At 43.3% G+C, this 19,601-nt stretch overlaps 1 protein-coding gene across 4 annotated transcripts in view; it reads left to right on the top strand.

Moving 5' to 3' along the window:
* Slc25a26 (solute carrier family 25 member 26) overlaps nucleotides 1-19,601 on the top strand; it is a 126,012-nt gene that overhangs the window by 85,908 nt on the left and 20,503 nt on the right. For all 4 annotated transcript variants that reach the window (XM_036180402.1, XM_036180403.1, XM_036180404.1 and 1 more), the window contains one exon: nucleotides 7,391-7,435. In XM_036180402.1, the coding sequence (XP_036036295.1) occupies nucleotides 7,391-7,435 (45 nt within the window). The remainder of the gene's footprint in view (nucleotides 1-7,390; nucleotides 7,436-19,601) is intronic.

Below are 19,601 nucleotides of genomic sequence, written 5' to 3' on the forward strand. Positions count from 1 at the left end.
CAGTATGATGCTAAAATATGCTGGGGGACGGAATTGTAGTGGAGAATCAAAGTACTGTATCCTATTGACTGCAGGCATCTGTAGTCCCAGTGCTAGAAAGAGACAGCATGATCTTGGAGCTCACTGGCCAGCCAGCCTAGCCAAACCCATGAGCTCCAGCCTCAGTGGCAGCCCCCGTACAGTGGCTAGTATTGTCAACCTGACACCTAGGAGGCAAGCCTCTTGACATACCGGCTAGGGACTGTTTAGATCTGAGAATGTCTGTGAGGGATTGTCTTGATTATATTAATTGATGTGGGAAGAACAAGTCTCTAGTCGGGGCTATTCTCTAGATGGCGATCCTGGGTGTGTAAATGTAGAGCTTAGGCTGAGCACTGGCGAGCATGCATCTATTGCTCTCTGTGATTTGGATGCAAGGTGACCAGCTGCCTCCAGTCCCTTGCCACTGTGACTTCCCCACCATGATGGATGATAACCTGGAATTGGAGTTAACGTAAACAGAAACCCTTTCAGCAGTTTGCAGCACCTCTGTGACCTGTTATGCACCTTCTCTGGGAAAACTGTCTATTGTTTTATTAGTTTATGTCTTTGTACGTTTTGAGCACAGGCCTTTAATATTAACCCCTTATCAAGTCTGGTTTGATTCATTTTCTTGCCTGACTGCACTGGCTAGTACCTCTAGTGCACTGTCGAGTGAAATGATGAGAATGGACACCGTTGCCGTGTTCCGAATCTCAAGATGTCAGCACTGTTGAGAATGAGATGTGCTGTAAGTTTTTTGTTTGTTTGCTTTGTTTTGTTTTGTTTATCAAGACAGGGTTTCTTTGTGTAGCTTTGCGCCCCTTCCTGGAACTCGCTTTGGAGACCAGGCTGGCCTCGAACTCACAGAGATCCGCCTGGCTCTGCCTCCCGAGTGCTGGGATTAAAGGCGTGTGTGCCACCACCGCCCAGCTGTAATTTTTAAACATGTTACCTGTCCTTATTTTGCTGAGCAGTTTTTATCGTGTGTAGGTACTCAGTTCTTAAATGTTTTTTAAAAAACAGCAAGACTTGCTTTGAAGACTTCAGAAAAGGGCTTCAGTGCTGAGTGGAGGAGGTAGGAACCCAAATTCCTACATAGCCAGATCAGGTGGGACACAGGGAGAGAACATTGCACTGGAAACAGGCTGAAGCTGAGGACCCAGTTGGTTGAGGAGGAGGTGGACCCTGCCCAGGAGGAGTGTCTAGCCATCACCCTGCAAAAACCAGAGGATACAGTACCAGCTGCTGCTGAGAGTGTGAGAGATGGAGGTGATTGAAAATGAGGCTCTAAAAGATGAAGAAAAGATGGACCTCGGGAAACTTCAGCTACAAGAAGCTGAGCACTGCAGGAGAGGCAGAGAGAATGTGGAGAGATGGCCCGTGGGTTAGTGATTGTTGAGGGAGACTTGGGATGCACAGAGGACCACCTTGGCAAAGGATGCTGAACCAGACTCTGCTAGACCCGAAGGGGAGACTGTCCATTCCAGCCTTGCTGCTCTGACCCTAACTCTGCCTGAGCAGACTGTGAAACTGAGGACTGTTCTTCTAATTGAAGACATTTAAGGGACTGTAAACACAGTGCAAAGTGTCTTCAGCGTGCACATTGGGGATTTCCAACCATTTGAACATCCCAAGTGCTTCCACAGCTTAGAAGCAGTGATCAGGAGACATTTTCAGCCTGGTGAATACTGCCGTCTCCATAGAGGAGGGACACATGAATGGGCCTGCCTCACTGAGAGCCAGCAGAGCCCAGGTAAAGGCTCCGATATAGAAAACCTCAGTGGTCTGCGCAAAGTCTCAGTCAAACGGGATTCTGGGAAGTTTTCAAAAACAAAAATCCCAAACAAATTATTCTGTACTGAGGAGGCTTTCAGCTTTAGATATCTTTGAGCAACTTTATGTATTTACTTTTTCATCAGATGTGACCAAATTAAGATGGTGAGACCTCTGAGACACCCCCACCTCCCAGGGCCTTGTGCATGTTAAGCCCCAGCTCTGAGACCAGACTTCTCTCCTCTGTATCCCTTATCCCTTTCCAAACTGCTCACAAAATGGCATGTGCCCCTTAATGTTGAGGTGACTACTCAGTGCTCTTTTGCTGGCATGGAGAGAGGGGGAGGGAAGGGGAGAGGAGGGGAAGGGGACGGGGGAGAGTGAGTCTAAACAGTGTCTGTGCCCTGATTGAGGCACATGCAGTCCATCTCATAACCCTTCTGAAGCTGCGTTCCCCAAAGCGTCGCCTCCGTGTACAAAAGTCAGTCAGTGCTAGGGTAGCTTTATGTATAAAACTTTAAATTGTATGTTATCTTGAAAATTTGCTTTTGGGGATTGGGTTTCCTTGACTAACCTTCCCCTCCCCGGTTGGCTGTGAGAATTCTGCAGTCTGTGGGCGGGTGGTGTGCTGATCCGGCAGAGTGCCCTACCCAGTTACCACATTCAGGTGGCTTCTCCGAGGTTGGTATGATGGACACCCTGCAGCTTGCTGGCTTGCTTTTGTTCTCTTTTGTGGTATTGCTGGGGCCAGTTAGGAAAAAGAGAACCCTACAGTGCAACTAAATTTTGAGAAATGTCTTTTTGAACTAAAGATCCAGTCTCTCCAACCCTAGTGTATGTTTGAGGGCAGATCAGAAAAATAGTGAATTAGAGACTATGACATTTCCTGTCTGTGGCAAGCTGGCCACTTTGTGTTCCTTGCTTTTCTTGTAGCAGCAATTAAATATTTGACAGAAGCAACTTAAAGGGGGTTGGGGGGTGGGGTGGCGTGTTTCTCTTATCACTCATTACATCAGTGTCACATGACTGACACACTAACATGTACCATGCTGAAAGTCACCTGCCCAGATAGAACTGTGATGACTCTGTAGACTGTAACGAGGGAGCCCCACGACTTTCCTTGACGACGGTTACTAGGCATCCTTTGTGTCTGATGCCTGTTAGTGATGGAGTGACTAGCAGTATCTCTGTGTCCCTCCTTTGTATCCTCAAGATTGATTTCAGCTTCAGCATGGTCACTCTTACTTTCTTCTCTCTGTTAGATCTTTTTTCCTCTCATGTCATATTGTGCTTAATTTGGAAAGATGTCTTAGAGTGCCTTAATAACCTAGGAGGAATTCACCTCAGTATTTCCCCTTTTTCTTTTTGAGACAGGGTCCTCCACTCTCAGCACTAGATGCTGTAATTAAAGATGTGTGCCATCCCACCCTGCAGTATTTCACCATTTAGTTGTATTTCTTTTATGAGATACACATTTTCTTATGTAAAATGCTGATACATGGATTGAACTGTTAAGTTGTAAAAAACCATAAGGTGTTTACTATTGAAATTCTGCTCTGATAGGCAGTTGCTAGCAGGCTTTGGATGGCCTTCAGTTGAACTTTATTTTGTTGTTGTTAATGATAATCACTTTGAAGCAAGGGGTTTCTGTCTCCTTATCGTTTGTCTCAGGTTCCCCACTGGGCTAGGACAGAAAAGGCTGACGATTCAGGAGGAGAATGGCTGTCATCTGGGGGGCACTAGAATGGGAAACCCGACGTGGAGCACATTAATCTGGAAACTGCCGTGCACCAGACGAGATCTCCCTATAGGGTTCCTTGGAAAGGGGACTGGGCAGCTTTGCACCCATTCCTGTGTTGGTGGCAAGCAGACCACTTCATGCTACGTTTAAATCTTAGATGTTAGTATTGGTCATGTTTCCACAATGAAATACTTGACATAAGGATGGTCACAATGTGAGTGGACACAGTCCATCATTGTATCCAGTCAGGCAGCAGAGCAAGGATACCAGCCCAGAGTTCAGTTTCCCATTCTTAGTAAGTGTAAGACTCCAGCCCGTGGAATGATACCACCCGCATTAAGGGTGGTCTTCCTACTGCAGCTAGCCAATCTACATAATCCCTCACAGACAAGCCAGAAACTTGTTCCCATAGTGAGTTTAAATCTGACCAAGCTAACAGTTAGGACTAACCATTACATCTTGGAATTTCAACATTTCCTTGAGCTTATAAACAGAGTTGTTAGTCATTTTGCCAAGTGTAATGACATTCACTCTTAAAGTATAATTTTTTGTTCCTTAGGTTCCCTGGTCATTCACATTGTATTCATTGTAGCTTACAATCTACCCTTATTTATTTATTTTTTAAAAAGTATCTTCTTATGTGATTGTTCTATTGAATCGTCAAATTATAGAGGAAAATGATAACTTAGAAATGATATTTTATAGACCCTCAGTTATAAATCACTTGGCTGTTTATTAAAGTACTATAAGGTTATTTATCTTATGATCATAAGGTTAGAAGCACTGATTGAACTCAAGCATATTGCAGTCCAGTACTTGGGGATAGGTAAGTCCTGCTGAGGATGTAGCCTTGTACACTGTTGTGTCATTAGTGATGCCAGCACTTTTTGTAGGGACACCCAAGTGTCATTTTCTCTATTTCTCCCAGGATCCTCACACATGCTAGAGGACAGAATTGCTTCTCTGCTTGTTGCCAAGTGGAATCCATGTTGAAGTGTAGCAAGGTCCCCTGCTTCTGCCTCTTTGATGGTAGCTGGTTTTTTGCTGCTTACTTATTAGTGCCCTGGGTCTTAACAACCTCACTCAAACAACACATCTTAAATGGAGGCATTAAACAGGTCACTACAGTGACCCATTTTGTAACTTTTGGTGCCATAAAATGGGTATGTTGTATTTTGGAATAGAAGGCCTCTGAGCATAGCTATTCATTTTCTTCATCTATAAAGCATTTTAGAATAACAGCTTACATCTGTTTGGGGTATAAAATTCCACGTTGTGAAGAAACATCAGTGTTGTTTCACTTCAAACCAGACCTGGGAAAGGAAGGCTGCTCTCCACTAGCCCATATTCTGCCCAAGTTAGGAGCAGTGTGGAGCAGTGCGAGCCTGGCAAATGTGTGGTGCATTTCCATAGTGGTTTCCTCTTAATGGGAATGACAGCAAGCAGCCCCACAGTTTTGACTTAACATTTGAGAAGTTTTCACACAGCAGGAGTTTATCTTATGAGGGGCCTTTCCATACTAAGAGCTCAAAATAAAATTACATATTCAAGCATTTATAGAATATTTAATTGCCGTAGTCTGTCAGTTAATCTTGTTGTAGGGAGTGAAGCTGGGGTTCACTGTGGGATTTCTTGTTTAAGCAATGCTCTAGAGAATAGCTGAATGAGGGCCACTTTATTATATGCTATGTAAGTTGCTTCTTTAAGCTGAAGGAAGAATTTCATAAATAATTTGCATTAGAGGCAAATAAGCAAAATATTTATCCTTAGAATGAAAATGGAATAGTCTTAAAAGCCAGGTAAGTTCAGTTGACGTTCAGTGCAGTCCTAGAAGTTATTTTAATCAAAGAATGAGCAATGAGTTTTACAATAGTTTAAGCCTTTTTTAAACTTGCAGATGAGACATTAACTTTGTTATAGAATGTGATGTCGTCACACTTAGGAAGGAAAAGTCCAAAGAAAATTAAAGTGAGAAGACTCTTTCGTCCTGCCTGTTACCACTCCTCTGGGGGTGTCTCACTACAGAGTAGACTTTGTCAAGATTTTAGAAAAGCTTTTAGAAGCCAGTTTTACTGGGTTTTGGTATTTGATTTCATTGAAAATGCAGTTCTTGAGTTTCAGGATGGACAATGTCAGATTTATCTTGGGAATCAAAACACTAGACTTAACGTCTTGTGGGACTGTGACATGTAGGGTGGGTGGCTGCTTACTTATGACATGAACAAGCTTCTCCGAGATTTTCATTTGTCAACTTAATCCAAACTAGTGACAGTGACATTTACACACAGGCACACGTGCATTCACTACTATTTTCCTTCTGAGTAGGACAGATTCTGTCTCTGTGGCCACTACCATTACCACTCAGGGGCACTATCTGCTTTAGACAGATGCTGATAGACTTTGAGTTTCTGAGTAAATACAGCAGTAACTTCCCACCCTGAGTTCGTGTTAATTCCTCCAAAAGATGTGGGGATGCTCACTAGTCTCCACTGCTGACAGTCCACATGGGCACAGTCTAGACGATCCCTGAACTAAACTCCGCAGAGACAGCAACACTGGGGCCTCTGAGCCCTGAGTGTCACCTCTGCTGGCACTGAGTGTGCTGGGTAGTGGCGGGTAAGCAGTGGCTGGAGTCCACTGGAGTTCATTCTTATTTTGGAAATATGGGTGTCGTTTCTTTTTTTTAGAAAAAGTTTCTAAAAGTTCAATTAAAAGTGAAGAAATTATACTGAGTGAATTTATAAGCAGATAAACATGGTTAAACATTTATCTTTGCAGGTGAAATAGTCGATAGGGTTCTGAAGTCAGGTGGTCTGACTCAAGTTCTGACTGTGTCTTTTGGCAAGTTACACAGTTTCTTTGGACCCCAGCCTCTTCACCTATCAGCAGAGTGAGAACAGCACTGATTGGCTCCTGGGTGATTCTGAACCATAGTTCCAGTGCTCACTGTGAACACGTTCTAAGTGTTGTCATCTTGACCTCTCCTGAGGACTGCAGGGACTTTCCCCTTGGCCCGGGTCGGGCTCACTTTGAGGTCTGCATGGAACATAATCTGTAGAGAGCTTTGCTTCCTCAGGGTGCGGTCATTCCACTCCCTAGCAGTTGGCAGGTTCATGGGGTTTGCCATGTTGACGTGTTCCTGCAAGTGTCTCTGGCCTATCCCCCAGCGCGCGCGTGCGCGCGCACACACACACACACACACACACACACACCTCTCCTCTTGTCTCCTCCCTTTCCTGTTGTCTATCATCTTCTACTTTCCTTCATCCTGCCTCTTTCCTCCTCCCTCTTCCCCTGCTCTCCTCCCCGCCCCCCCCCATTGTCATCCCCCCCCCCCCCCCGTCCTCCCCAGTACTTTTTTCCACCCCTCACTCTCCTTGTTTTGCTTCCTCTGTGTCCTCCCCTTGTCTGTCTTTCTATTGTCTCCGTCTTGCACCTCTTTCCCTCTTCTGCTCCCTCACCCTCTCTCCTGCTCAGCGGCTCTTCGGAACCCTCGCACTGCTTGCTGAGGAGTACCCGGCCGTAGCTCTCACGTATGTACGTAGCTCTCACATAGAACCTGGTTGGTGTAGGGATGTTTGTGTATCTGTCCTTTCGGTGTCAGCCTTGGCTGCTTTTTTCTTCAGTTCCCGAGGCTTCACAGTGGTCTTGATGTTCCTTAAGCTTGAAAAAGCAGAGGGTCTATGGCCAGAGTTGATCAGTTTTCAAACTACACCTGTGTGTTTGCTTAGTACTGGCCATGTCACAGCCATGACATGAAGTGAAGCCCTGTAGTAATTGTGGGTTCTTACAATGATGCCAGGTCAAGCACTGATATATTTTTACCTAATTTGCATTATTTTCCTCTCTCTCCAGATTCCTTTCTCCTTGGTCCAGTTTCCCTTGTGGGAATCCCTGAAAGTAAGTTTTTAATCATCATTTGAAGATTTCTCACTAGTGCCCAACAGTGTGGGTAAGCAATGGAAGATGATAGTAAGTGGAAGTTTAAAAATTCCATGTTACCGGCACCCAAAAGTGTTTCTCCACACAGAGGCTGGGGTGTACGTGTATGCTCACACATGTACACACACACACACACACACACACACACACACACACACACAGAAATTGATTGATTAAATGACTTACACATGCATAGACATTGCCTTTGTTTTTCATCATTGGAGCAGTGGTAGTGGTATGAATTACAGTGTAAAGGACTTAATGAAAAGAATACTACATGGTATAGGTCGGCATCGTCATGCACAACTTCAGTGTTTCACTGTGCACATACATGTACCTAGAGGGCTGTACTGAAGTGTGATGTAGACTAGGAAGACATATGACTTAGTAGGATAATGGTCAAGGAAGATCCAAAGTTCTTGTTCAAGTGAGAAAGGTTCATAAATAAGAAGCAGGAAAATGGCAACGTATCAAGGTAGGAACTGGGGCTGGGGACAGCTCAGAAGTACCAGGCTTGCCTCGCATGCTTAAATACCCAGGTTCAATCCCAGTCCTACAGGAAAAGGGTACAAACACAATCCAAGCTGGTGCCACCATAATTTTAGGGAGTTTCTATGCATGGCATACCTACAGTAAACACTTAAAAAGTATTTTAGGAGTCAGTTTGGACTCCTAAATAAATCTTACTAAAATTGCATCCCAAGAATAATCAATGATGTCAGAACATGGTTCTTTTAAAAAGTAAACTGGATACTTGGAGCCAGCAAGATTGTCAGAAGGCAAAGTCACTTACCTGCAAGCCTGATGGCCCAAGTTCTAGCCCCATGGTAGAAGGAAAGAGCCAGCTCCTAAAAATTGTTCCTGACCTCCAATCTCATGCCTTGGCATGCATTTGTAACTACTCCCCCATGCATGCATGCATGCATGTGTGCGTGTGCGCACACACACACACACACACACACGTTTTTAAAAATGTAAACTAGACGATTGAAGGTTTCTGATCTGTGTCTGATTTTAACTCATCTACTGGAGTTCTGGGGTCTTTGGTCGTTAATGTCTAACCATTTCTTTCATGGTGCAGGGCAAAAACAGATTCCTTGGCCAGTGTTTCAAGACGTGATGTAACAGCTATCCAGTGAGAAGGTCACATTCCCTTAGCATACCAGTTCCCCTTTTTAGCCTGTGACAAAAGAACAATGTAGCCAACAGCTGTCCAGCAAACAAGAGCCCCTGTCTAAGTGCCTCAATAACCAATTCACACAGATTCTACACATTCTGATGTCCTGGCACTCTGAGTCCACAGAGGAATGTTTGGGGGTCCAGAGAGGGAAGAAGCATGGGTTGGTTCATTTCTTTCTAAAATTTAAGGGCATTTGTAGAATTTTAACTAGTTAAGAAATCACTGTGAATTTTGTGGTAATCACAGATAACACTACTGCGCTTAACTTTTTTTAAATTTGATGTGTTGCCTTCATGCATGCCTCTGCACTAAAAATGTGTGCCTGCTGCCTGCAGAGGCCAGAAGAGGGGATTGGGCCCCATGAACTATTGTTACAGATGTTTGTAAGCATCCATGTAGTTGCTGGGAATTGAATTCAAGTCCTCTGAAAGATCAACCAGTGCTCCTGACTGCTGGGTCAGCTCTCCAGCCCTGTTAAAAGTATGTATGAAGTGCTATGTATTGTTTAGTTCATCTAGGAATACTGTGTGTACAGGAAAAGTTGCCCATTAAAAGGATACATTAGTTCTGATAGTGTTTCAGCCCAGTTCACTGATACCACTTTATCACGAATGCCCTGTTGACCTCAAACCTCAGTGACTGCTCTTTGGTGTCATGCAGCAGGTAGCATGTGCCGTGCAGCATTCTTTGCTCTGCTCCTTCTCTTCTGTCGCCCTGGTGGGTCTTTGTATTGCCTCTTACACAGGCATTAATTGCTTCTTGTTACTGGCGGTTCAGAGCGTGTGGCTCTGTTCAGTACTGACACACATTTGAGCTATTCTCAGGTTTCAGTGGCTATTCATTGAGCTTCTGTAAATATCTATTTTTACCCTGCACCATGAAAGAAATGGTTAAACATTAACAATCACTCCCCCTACCCCCAAAAGAATCCATAAGGGAGTTTTCCATTCTGCATTTTCACAGCAGCATGTATCTTTGTTATTACATGTTAGTTGATTTAAAGAGAACAGCCATTCCAGTAGCTGTAGACCCGTGTCTCGTCACAGTTTTAATTTGTATTTCCCTCACAGTTAAATAATAGTTAAAGATGTTTTGCATCTTTTCAAGTATTCTGTGGATTTATATAATATCTAAATATGAGATCATAGGGGCTGTATAGAAGCAGAAACCCTGGAACACTTATTTTTGTGTTTATGGTTTCATCCACTTTTATTGCTCTTACAGTCATGCTAGGGGATTGTATTATTTGGAGGGATTTCTCTGTTGTATTCATGTAGGGATGTGACTTTCTCAGCCAGGACCCAAGCAGTACGTAGTATGTAGTAAGCAGTGAGTGTCTGGAGGTGGTGGGTAAGCACCACTATACTAAACGTTCTTTGTCCAAATTACAGTGGTCACCTTTCTTCTAAACTGACTTCCTCTCTCTGCCCTCCACTTCTGTTAACTATGGCTGCTTTTATCCACCTGGTCTCTAGTTATTACAAAGTATGACTGTTCTGTTTCTCTTTGTAGCCACATTGTTTACTCTGTTTTGTTGATTGACTTTAAAAAATATTTATTTATATTTTATGTATGATTGCTCTACATGTATACCTGCAGGCCAGAAAAGGGAATCAGATCCTATTATAGATGGTTGTGAGCCACCATGTGGGTGCCAGGAATTGAATTCAGGACCTCTGGAAGAGCAGTCAGTGCTCTTAATTGCTGAACCATTTCTCCAGCCCCCTTATTGACTGACTTTTTACTTTTTAAACCTGTAGACATAGGCTGGGTTTTTTTTTTTTTTTAACTGTCTTATGCTTAGCTCAAGTCTTAACAAGTTCTCTAACTTATCATCCACCTATACGGTATGTGAGTGTGAGTGTGTGTGTGGGCATAGTTTGTGAGTGTGTTATGATTGTGTATGTGTGTGCATGTGTGAGTGTGTGATGTATGTATGGTGTTAGTATGTGGTGTGTATGAGTATGGTGTGTGTGTGAAAGTGTGTTTGGGTGTGTGAGTGGTGGTGTGCATATATTTTTGGTATGTATGAGGGTGTGTGTTGTATGGTATATGTAAGTGTGTGTGTGTGTGTGTATGTGTGTGTGTTATGTGTGTTTACATGTGTGGGTTGGCATGTATCTCAGTACACATGCACATGTGTGTTCATGCATGTGGAGGCCCAAAGCTGACGTTGGTTTTTTTTTTTTTTTTCCTCAGTTACTCTCCACTTTACATATCGAATCAGGTCTCTTATTTAGCCTGGAACTTGCCAATTCTGGCTGTCTTGACTAGCTAACTTGCCCTGAGATCCCTGTCTCTGTCTCCCAAGTGCTGGTATTACCGGTAGCCACCTTCCCTGCCAGGCTTCCATGTGGGTTCTGGGTAATCTGAAGTCTGGTTCTCATGCTTATGTGCCAGGTGCTTTAGCTCTCTTCACAGCTCTCTACCTTTTTGAAGTAGCATTTATGTCCTTATAAACTTATGACTTTGCCAGTGGCCATGTCAGGAGCAGTAGGTGGCAATTGAAGTCCAAGGTGTCAGCCCACCAGGGGGAAACTCTCTGATGGGTGACTCTCATTTAGGCAAGGCCACAGGACTCCAGACTCCAGAATGTCTTTTGCTTCCGCTGTGCCTTTATCTTTGCTGCTACAGTCTTTCTTTGGTATCTGGCATGGTGTGAGTGGATGTGGGGCGATCCCCACTCCCTGTAATGTAGTATGTTTATCTCAGGAAAGCATCTCGATCTACTGGGCATTTTTATCTGTGGATTGTCAAGAAGATGATTCCTCCCTAAGCTGTACTATCCAATTGATTTAAAAAAAAAAAAAAAGATAGCCTATACAGAGTTTTGATGAATAAAAGTAAATACAAGGTTATGTTTCTTAACTAAGGCCTATGAGTTCCACTTAGGAGTTGCTTTAGATCACAGCTCAGGTTCATGATTAAGGAAAACAATTGAATTTCCCCAGGAGCCAGGCTGGCTTTAATTCTCTTAATACTGAAATGATGTAGTCATGGGTTTCAATGCGCACCATTAGCTGAAACAAAGTTTCAAAATAACTTCAGGTTAGACAGATGCCTGGCTAACGTTTTTAAAGATAAATAACCCCAGAAAAACAATCTAAAGCCCACAAGGACACATAGCTGAGCTGTCTGATTCATTAGGCTAGAGTTGTAAATACAAAACATCCTGATTGTTAATTCTTCGCATCCATTTCTGACCTCAATTTTCTGATAAGGGTATGCACACTGAAGATGTAAAGTTTAGCTGACTAACTATTTTTTATGTATAAAAGTTTAGGTTTGTGACTCCTTTAAAATTTCTTATAAGATTACCTCTCAAGATAGATAATAAAGTGATTGATTATTTGTAACTGCAATTTGCAGCCTGTTAACAAAGATATTGGTGAAATTATTAAGGCCACTCCACATAGTTAAAAGAGAGGTTTATTTTGTGGGGTAGCTTACAAATGAAGGGATAAGTTGCAGGGTCTGGGAAAGGTATGGCGCAGTCCTGTGGTGTTCTCTGGAGAACTCTGCTCGGTCTACCTCCAGCATCCAGGGTCCTGGAACCAAGAGAGGCCTCTCCTCCCGATCCTTGGTCTTCCGCTTCCTCCTCAGCCCCGCCTTGTGGGCGTGACCATTACCGAAGCCTCAATTGGGGTTGGAACTTCCAGGCCAAGGCTGGAATGGCTACCCCCCTACAAAGGTTGGCTGAGAAAATATGTTCCTTGCTTGCTCATGATCTATTAATCTGTGACAGATTACTTAGATATATTGTATGTGAGTTGTTAGGATGACTGTTTTTAATCATGTAAGAGAGATAAAAAAACCCCACATTTTTAGCTATAATCATTCACTTAAAAATGGAATGTAACCTCTTTGTGACTCCTGTATTGCCTGAAAGAGTTTATTGGGGGTATATATACTATAGAGGGAGCGAAAAGAACAGAAGAACTGAAAACGGATAATAAGGAAACCATCAAAAGAGCATTTGAGTGTCTTTTTTCCCCAAACCCCTCAGATAAAAAAAATCTAGTTCACTCCTACGCTGTGGCTTTCCCTTTGAGCCCTTGCTGCCTGGAGGCTGGTCCCCCAGTCAGTGATAGGACTTTGTAAATGTGAGGTTGTATCTCTTTTTCCAGAATCCCCCCTGACCACCAGAATGTACTTTCATGGATCTAGATGGGATGCACTTTTCAAAATTTAGTCAGGTTTTGAGCTGCTTGAAGCTGTCTGCTCTGGGCTGTGCAGACTCACTGTTGCCTCTCTGATGCTTGTGTCTCCAGTTGCTTTGTACTTGCTGTGTTGTGTTGAAGATGTCGTAGGACAAGTGAGAGCATTCAGATTAGGCCAAGGACCCTTCCACTGGCAGACAAACGGCATAGGCAGCCAGTGTGGTGTAAGCCAGTGCTGCATCTTCATTGCCCCTGTCCTGGGTCAGACCTTGTTCAGTCCAGCAGGATTGCAGATGATTGCAGTAGCGTAAAGGCACATAGCATACAAAGTACTGAAATGGTCAAGCCAATCTCCTGTGTTCCCAAGGTCTGTCCCCATAATTGATTGTTTCTTCAATCTACTTTTCAATGAAAAAAGACAGTGCATCTTGAGGAGGATGAATGAAGAGGTGGACTGTTGCATGGTTTATGCATGCCTTGAGCCAGATTGTGGTGTATACCTGTAATTCCAGTTCCTAGGGGGCTGAGGCAGGAGCATTGTGAGTTTGATGCCCTATTCTGGCTTCCACAGATGTTCATATATACATGGCATGCCCTCATAACTTTTAGTCATCATTATTATGTCTTAGACCAAGTATCACCCTAATGAGATGCTTCCCATCTCCCCTCTTCAAGGTAGAGTCTTTCATGGCTTCCTCCTCAGGAACTGTAACACCTGTGTAGTCCTTGCTGGCATTTCAGGTGCTTCTTTAGTTAGACACATGCCATCCCTAAACACACTTAACCAAGACATCAGTTGTGGGATGAGCAGCTACCATAGCAGGCTTAGGTTCCGTTAACGTCTTATTCCCACCGTGCAGAACTGGAGCGGAGCCCTTCATTGGTCTTAGCTAGGGAAGCTGGGTATGCAGGGCCTCTGCCGTCAAGTCTCTTGGGTTTATGTTTGCTCATAGCACTTTTTACTGTGCAACAGCAATGACTGGGACAGGTGTTGTTTGTCTTCACTTTGTGGCTGGGGAAAGAGAAGGGGAGAAACTGAGACAGAGAGAGCGTGCCAACCAGCAAATCTTTCTCCTAGTCACAGGAGTGCTAAGGAGTATCATTGAGATTTGAACCCGTGTCTGACTCTAGCCCTTGTGTTCTCAGCCCTTTCACATGTGAGCTTGTTTAGGAAGTGCAGCGTCTTTACTGTGACTTTCCCTCGCATATGCCCCACCGCTAATAAAAGTTAGTTGTATTCTGTCCATGCAGCCCCTTGAAGGCCGTTCTTCGGGACCAGTGAGTGTATGCAAAGGTCACCCCAGAGCCACCTTTTGTACACATTTATGTCACTTTCTCTACAGCACGTTGCTGTAAAGATGAAGGAATATTGTTGTTTGCCTGTTTATGTTTATATTCTTCACGGTTCTGCCTTTTGCACAGGGTGTTGATAGAGATTTGCTAATTGTTGAAGGTTAATATTCTTTCTCGATTGAGTTCCACACAGACTTGTAGAACTGTTGTATTGGCTGTTTTATTTATTGGTTCCTTTGGAACTGTATTCACAGCCATAAAAAATACATTTTCTCTTTTGAACATACAGGTTTCCTCTTGCTGAGTTTAGATGAGGAGTAAATATATTATTAAAAGGTATGTTGAATGTCCTGTAGGAAGGTCAAGCTTAAAAAGAACAACAAAACCCAGGAAACAGTGCACGAGGATGGCATCTTAGACTCAGTCAGTGACTAGGAAATAGAACCTCTAGTTTACATCAGCTATGAGGTGTTGCAGAATTACACAGCGGTAACTAAGAAATGAAAACATGAAGTTTGAAGCCAAGCAAAAATAAATCAGCTTATGTGGATGAGCCTGGGACACTATTCTCTGCTTCTTAGAATGGAATTGAAGCCTTGAAATAGGAACCTGGGGCTTGAACACCCTCATTTCCCTTAGAGGCATCATGGATGGCAGTCACTTGCATATTTCTCCTGTGTGTTATAAGTACTATGCAGAAGCAGTACTGTATAAAAACTGTGTTTTCAAGTTAAAGAGCAGTAACTTTTTGCTCTTGATTCTGATGCAGGGATTGCTAAATATCTGCCACATCACACCCACAGCAATGCCTCTTATGTATTGAGTAATAATATCATTCATTCCATAGGTGCTGTTTTGTGAGACTGGGAGAGAGTGGTGTCTCCATGGACAGGCCTGCTGGCTTAGAACAGTCTGCAGTACAGGGAGGTTGGGATGGTATGGACGAGAGTAAAGTACACGTGTACGATTAGTACCATGCCAGTGTTGGTCAGCGTGGAGGAAGAAGTCTTAACCCAAGGGCAGAGTGGTTCTATTTCCTAGTCACTGACTGAGTCTAAGATGCCATCCTCATTTGCCTCTCCATTTCTATGATGAACACTGACCAAATCAACATAGGAGGAGAAAAGGTTTATTTCAGCTTACAGTCCCATCATTGAGAGAAGTCAGGGCAAGAGCTCAAGGCAGGGACTGAAACAGAGACCTGTTGTCTGACAGTATTCCTGGGAGATGTGAGCAGATGTCTGTTCACCCAAGATACGGAACCAATGACAGACCAAAGTGTGAATACCAACAAAGTCCACCTTGGTGAACCAATGAGTTTTATTGGGGATACATTCAGGTGTTCGATATGCAATGTGCTATGTGTATGCTGTGTCTTGGTAGACATCACTAGTTGATCACACAGCCCATATTTCATCAAACTCACACTCTTGGGAAGCTCACCAGAATGCTGTACTATATAGTCCATGATGTTAGGCCTATATTCTGTTCCTGTTTTACACTGTTCTCAGCCAAACTTAAGAATTAGGAATTTTGATGGTTGGTCAATTCACATGTTCCCTTATTCTTTACACAAGGTAAAATCATCAAGCACTTGCCCTTCAGGTATTCATGTAGGCATCAAGTATTAGCCTGCGTCTTAAAAATGATAGCCTGTGAGCCAGGCAGTGGTGTGCATGCCTTTAATCCCAGCATTTGGGAGGCAGGGCCAGGCAGATCTCTGTGAGTTTGAGGCCAGCCTGGTCTACAGAGTGAGATCCAGGACAGGCACCAAAACTATACAGAGAAACCCTGTCTCAAAAAACAAAACAAACAAACAAAAACAACAACAACAACAACAACAACAACAACAAAAAGATGGCCCGCTAGGCTTATGGCACCCCAGAGATGAAGGCAATGGATCCCCTTTGTAGTTGGTGCTGCTTGTGTATCCCACAGCTTTAGTTGGGCTGCACAGGGCACTGAGAGCTTCTCAAGGCTGGTGCTCACAAGTGACTGCTTTGTGTTTTTCTGGTGATGTGAGAGATCTGGGCTTACCCTTCAGCTTCCTCTTAACTTGGTATGTATCTTTTATGAAACTTTAGTTTTAATTGTCACATAATGACTTTGTATGTATAGGGGTTCATGTGGCATTTAGTATAGTACCCATCTTGTAAACAGGCTTTTTAAAGAGATTGGTCCATCCTGAAACAGAAAGGCAGGTGTTCTTCTGAAGGTGGGAGTATTAAAACAGTTGTGACATTTGTGAAGGATCATGAGCCTCAATTATGATTTGTTTTATTGTGATTATTACCCAGATATTGAAGTACTGTTCAGTGAATAGGACCTCTGTAGGAGGCCATGGGAGTATACAGCAGGTGACAACTAGTATTTAACAGTTTGACCCACCAGAAGAATAACTCTCTGTTGGGGATCCAGACTAGGCAATTTCCTGTGGGATCACTAGCTGTGGAAACCAGTTGTTTTCTGTCTGTAACTTTCTCAGGTGCCACCACTTACCTCCCTAAAAAGAACAGCTGTGGGGTTATTTCCACAGCCCACTGGTGTGTGTTTTATATCTTTGGGCACACATTTAGCTGTGGGTAGTCAGGAAGATGATTTCTGTTTAAGCTGTATAATTCTGTTGAATAGAAATAATGCTAGACACAGGAAAGTACAAGTATTCCCAGTCACAAAACAGTCCGAACAAATTCAGAACAGATTAGCTGCCCCTGCAGAGAACATACAAACCTAAGTTCCAGGTGTTTATTGCTGAATCAAGGTCAGACTTGGAGCAACTCTGGTAGACATAACTCCCTGAAGTAACTCTTTCCACTTGTTCCCCAACCACTCAAGGTTCAGCCAACTAACTGTTATTGTTAAGTCCTGAACTTCAATGTTGTGCTCTGTCTGGGAATGCTAACCAACCATTCAGGCTACATGCTTGTCCAAGCATTACTCACTGGCCAGTCAGCAAGACCTTCCCAACCTGAGAAAAACGGTATGACTTACCATGTGTTATGAGAATGGTTGGACCCTGAACATGTAACATATAGTTGTCAGAGTTTGGCTGTGTGAGAGAGAGTAAGGTGAGATGGGTGAGTAAACAGTGGATGAATGATGTAGAAGAAGTGTGTGTGTGTGTGTGTGTGTGTGTGTGTGTGTGTGTGTGTGAGAGAGAGAGAGGGGGGGGGGAGTTGTATGAAAGAGCTGTGTGAATGAGCTGCTATGTGGAGGAATGATGTGAAGGAATTGTGTATGGGGGTGTGCAGAGGGAGCTGAGGAGAGAACTGAGTAGCTCGACAGGGGAGAAAGCAAGAGATTTTCAGAAAGAGATTCTGAGATGTATGTATGTAAAGAGAGAGATATAGCCGTATGTAAAGAAATGTAGCTGTGTGGAGACAGATTTTCAGAGAGAGATTTTTAAAGATGAAGTAAAAGAGAAAGTTGCCATCAGAAAGTGTGTGTGTTTCCTTATTCACTTGTCACATAGATAGAAACTTACTTCTAAATACCCTCAGATAAAAACATTTTCTAAAATCCCACTACTCTGAGGTCTTCTATTCACTGCCCCGGAGCAGTTCCGATTGCAATAGGCCTCTTCTCCCTTATGCCAAGATAAAATAAAATAAAAAACCCAAACAGAACTAATACAAAATCAAATGACAGATACAGAAAACTCAGAGAGCCTCCTAGGTAGAATAAATATCCCCCCAAAGACCTATCTACATAATCCAAAACTATGACCACATAAACAGTAGTCCCCAACTCTTCGGAAGCAAGCGTGGTACCATGGCCCCTCTCCATTTCCCCAGCACAGCACTTCCTCTGTCAGGGTCTTAGAATTCTTATCGTTAACCTTCTTCACTCCCTGGAAAGGTGTATCTAAAAGCCTCAGCCAGCCTAAATTCAGCATTACCCCAAGTAGATCAACCCGAAGGAGACGGCTGCTTGTACATCCCACCCAGAGCATAGTCCAGCTGCAGCTGCAGCCGCTGTGCCCCCAATGGTTCCTCATTAGCAGTGGGGTGGGTCCAGCTTTCATTATGCAAACTCTGACTGAGGAGTACCTGTTAGCCTTCAGCCACCTGCTGATACTGCAGTATCCCTGTTGTATTTTCTGTTCTTTTTGTTTTCCAAAGCTTATTTTGAAACCTTCACCTTACACATTAGTGTACGAGCACTTCACAGGATGACTCATCTGCTTGAACAGGAGTCATAGGCAGCTGTCCGAACAGCTTTCGGAATGCTTGTGCAAGGCTATACACAGTAGCATGGTCAGCTTCCGGAAGGGAGCATTTCCGGGAAGTGGGCATGTGCTTGTGCTGGCTCTGCTGTGGGGCAAAACCTGTTGGTGGATTCACTCCTGTCAGTCTCCCAGAGCTGATCCCAAGTGCTGTGGAGATTTGAAAACCTTCATGTTGTCTTAGTCATAATTAATTTGGAATTGACTAGATGGCTTTGAAATACCCTATCATGTATCCATGAAAACCACATAGTAAAATTTTATAATCTTAGGAGATTGGAAGCCATATGAAACCTTTTGAATAGACAAATTGAACAAGTCCCATGTTGTAAATTTTTTCCAGGCTAGAGCTGGATCACTTCTTTCTTCTTGTCTTCATTAGACAGTAGTGTTCATCTGGGTAGAAGTCAAAACACAAGCTCTTCATGGTGTGGTTTAATGGAAGATAGCTGCCCACACTAGTACTCCAAGCCATTCCTGATAGTGCCTATTTGTACCTCTTTGTGAATACTGGTACTGGGGTGTGCCGTGCTGGGATGGGAGAACCAGAGTTCTCATATTCTTCTTCCTCAAATAAGCCTTCAGCAAGAGCTGAAACCAGATGGTAGTGCATGCCTTTAGTTCAAGACCTGCCTGGTCTACATATGGAGCTCTAGACAATCAGTGTACAAGGTGAAACATTATCTCAAGAGAAAAACATAGTGAAGAATCACTTAGAGGATGACAACAACTTGGTTATTTGTGTAGCATCGCCACTGAGTGAGCACTAGTAGGAGGGAGCTAGGTGAATGGCCGAAGTTGCATACGTTTATATAGTAGCAGTTCTTGTCAAATTCAGTTAAGACTCGCAGATTAGTAGGCTTGTTCTGATTTCTGTAGTCAACTTTGAGCCTTGAACTATGGATGCTGGCGGGAGAGGACATAGGAACCATGTTGTTTCTGCAGCTCTCTGTGAGCCTAAGATTATTTTAGAATAAATTTGCTTGCATACGCTAATGGAAATCTTTCCTTCCCTATCACACCGTATTAAGAGAGGTTTACCTAAGGAAAACCAAAGAAGTTAAGCACGTTCTGATGGCCAGTCTTAACCCTTAAACTTGAATTTCTCTTTGATATAAATAAATGTCTGTAGAATCATCATAAAATTTCATTTTTATTTGAGAAAAAGGAGATACATGGAACTGAGATCAGGATTCAGGTACCTGGGGATATGTGATCCTCTATGTTTAAATGCTTACATAACTTAAAAGTGGAGACTCCAACATT

This window comes from Onychomys torridus, chromosome 3 (assembly GCF_903995425.1).
Source record: "Onychomys torridus chromosome 3, mOncTor1.1, whole genome shotgun sequence".
NCBI classification, from domain to species: Eukaryota; Metazoa; Chordata; class Mammalia; order Rodentia; family Cricetidae; genus Onychomys; species Onychomys torridus.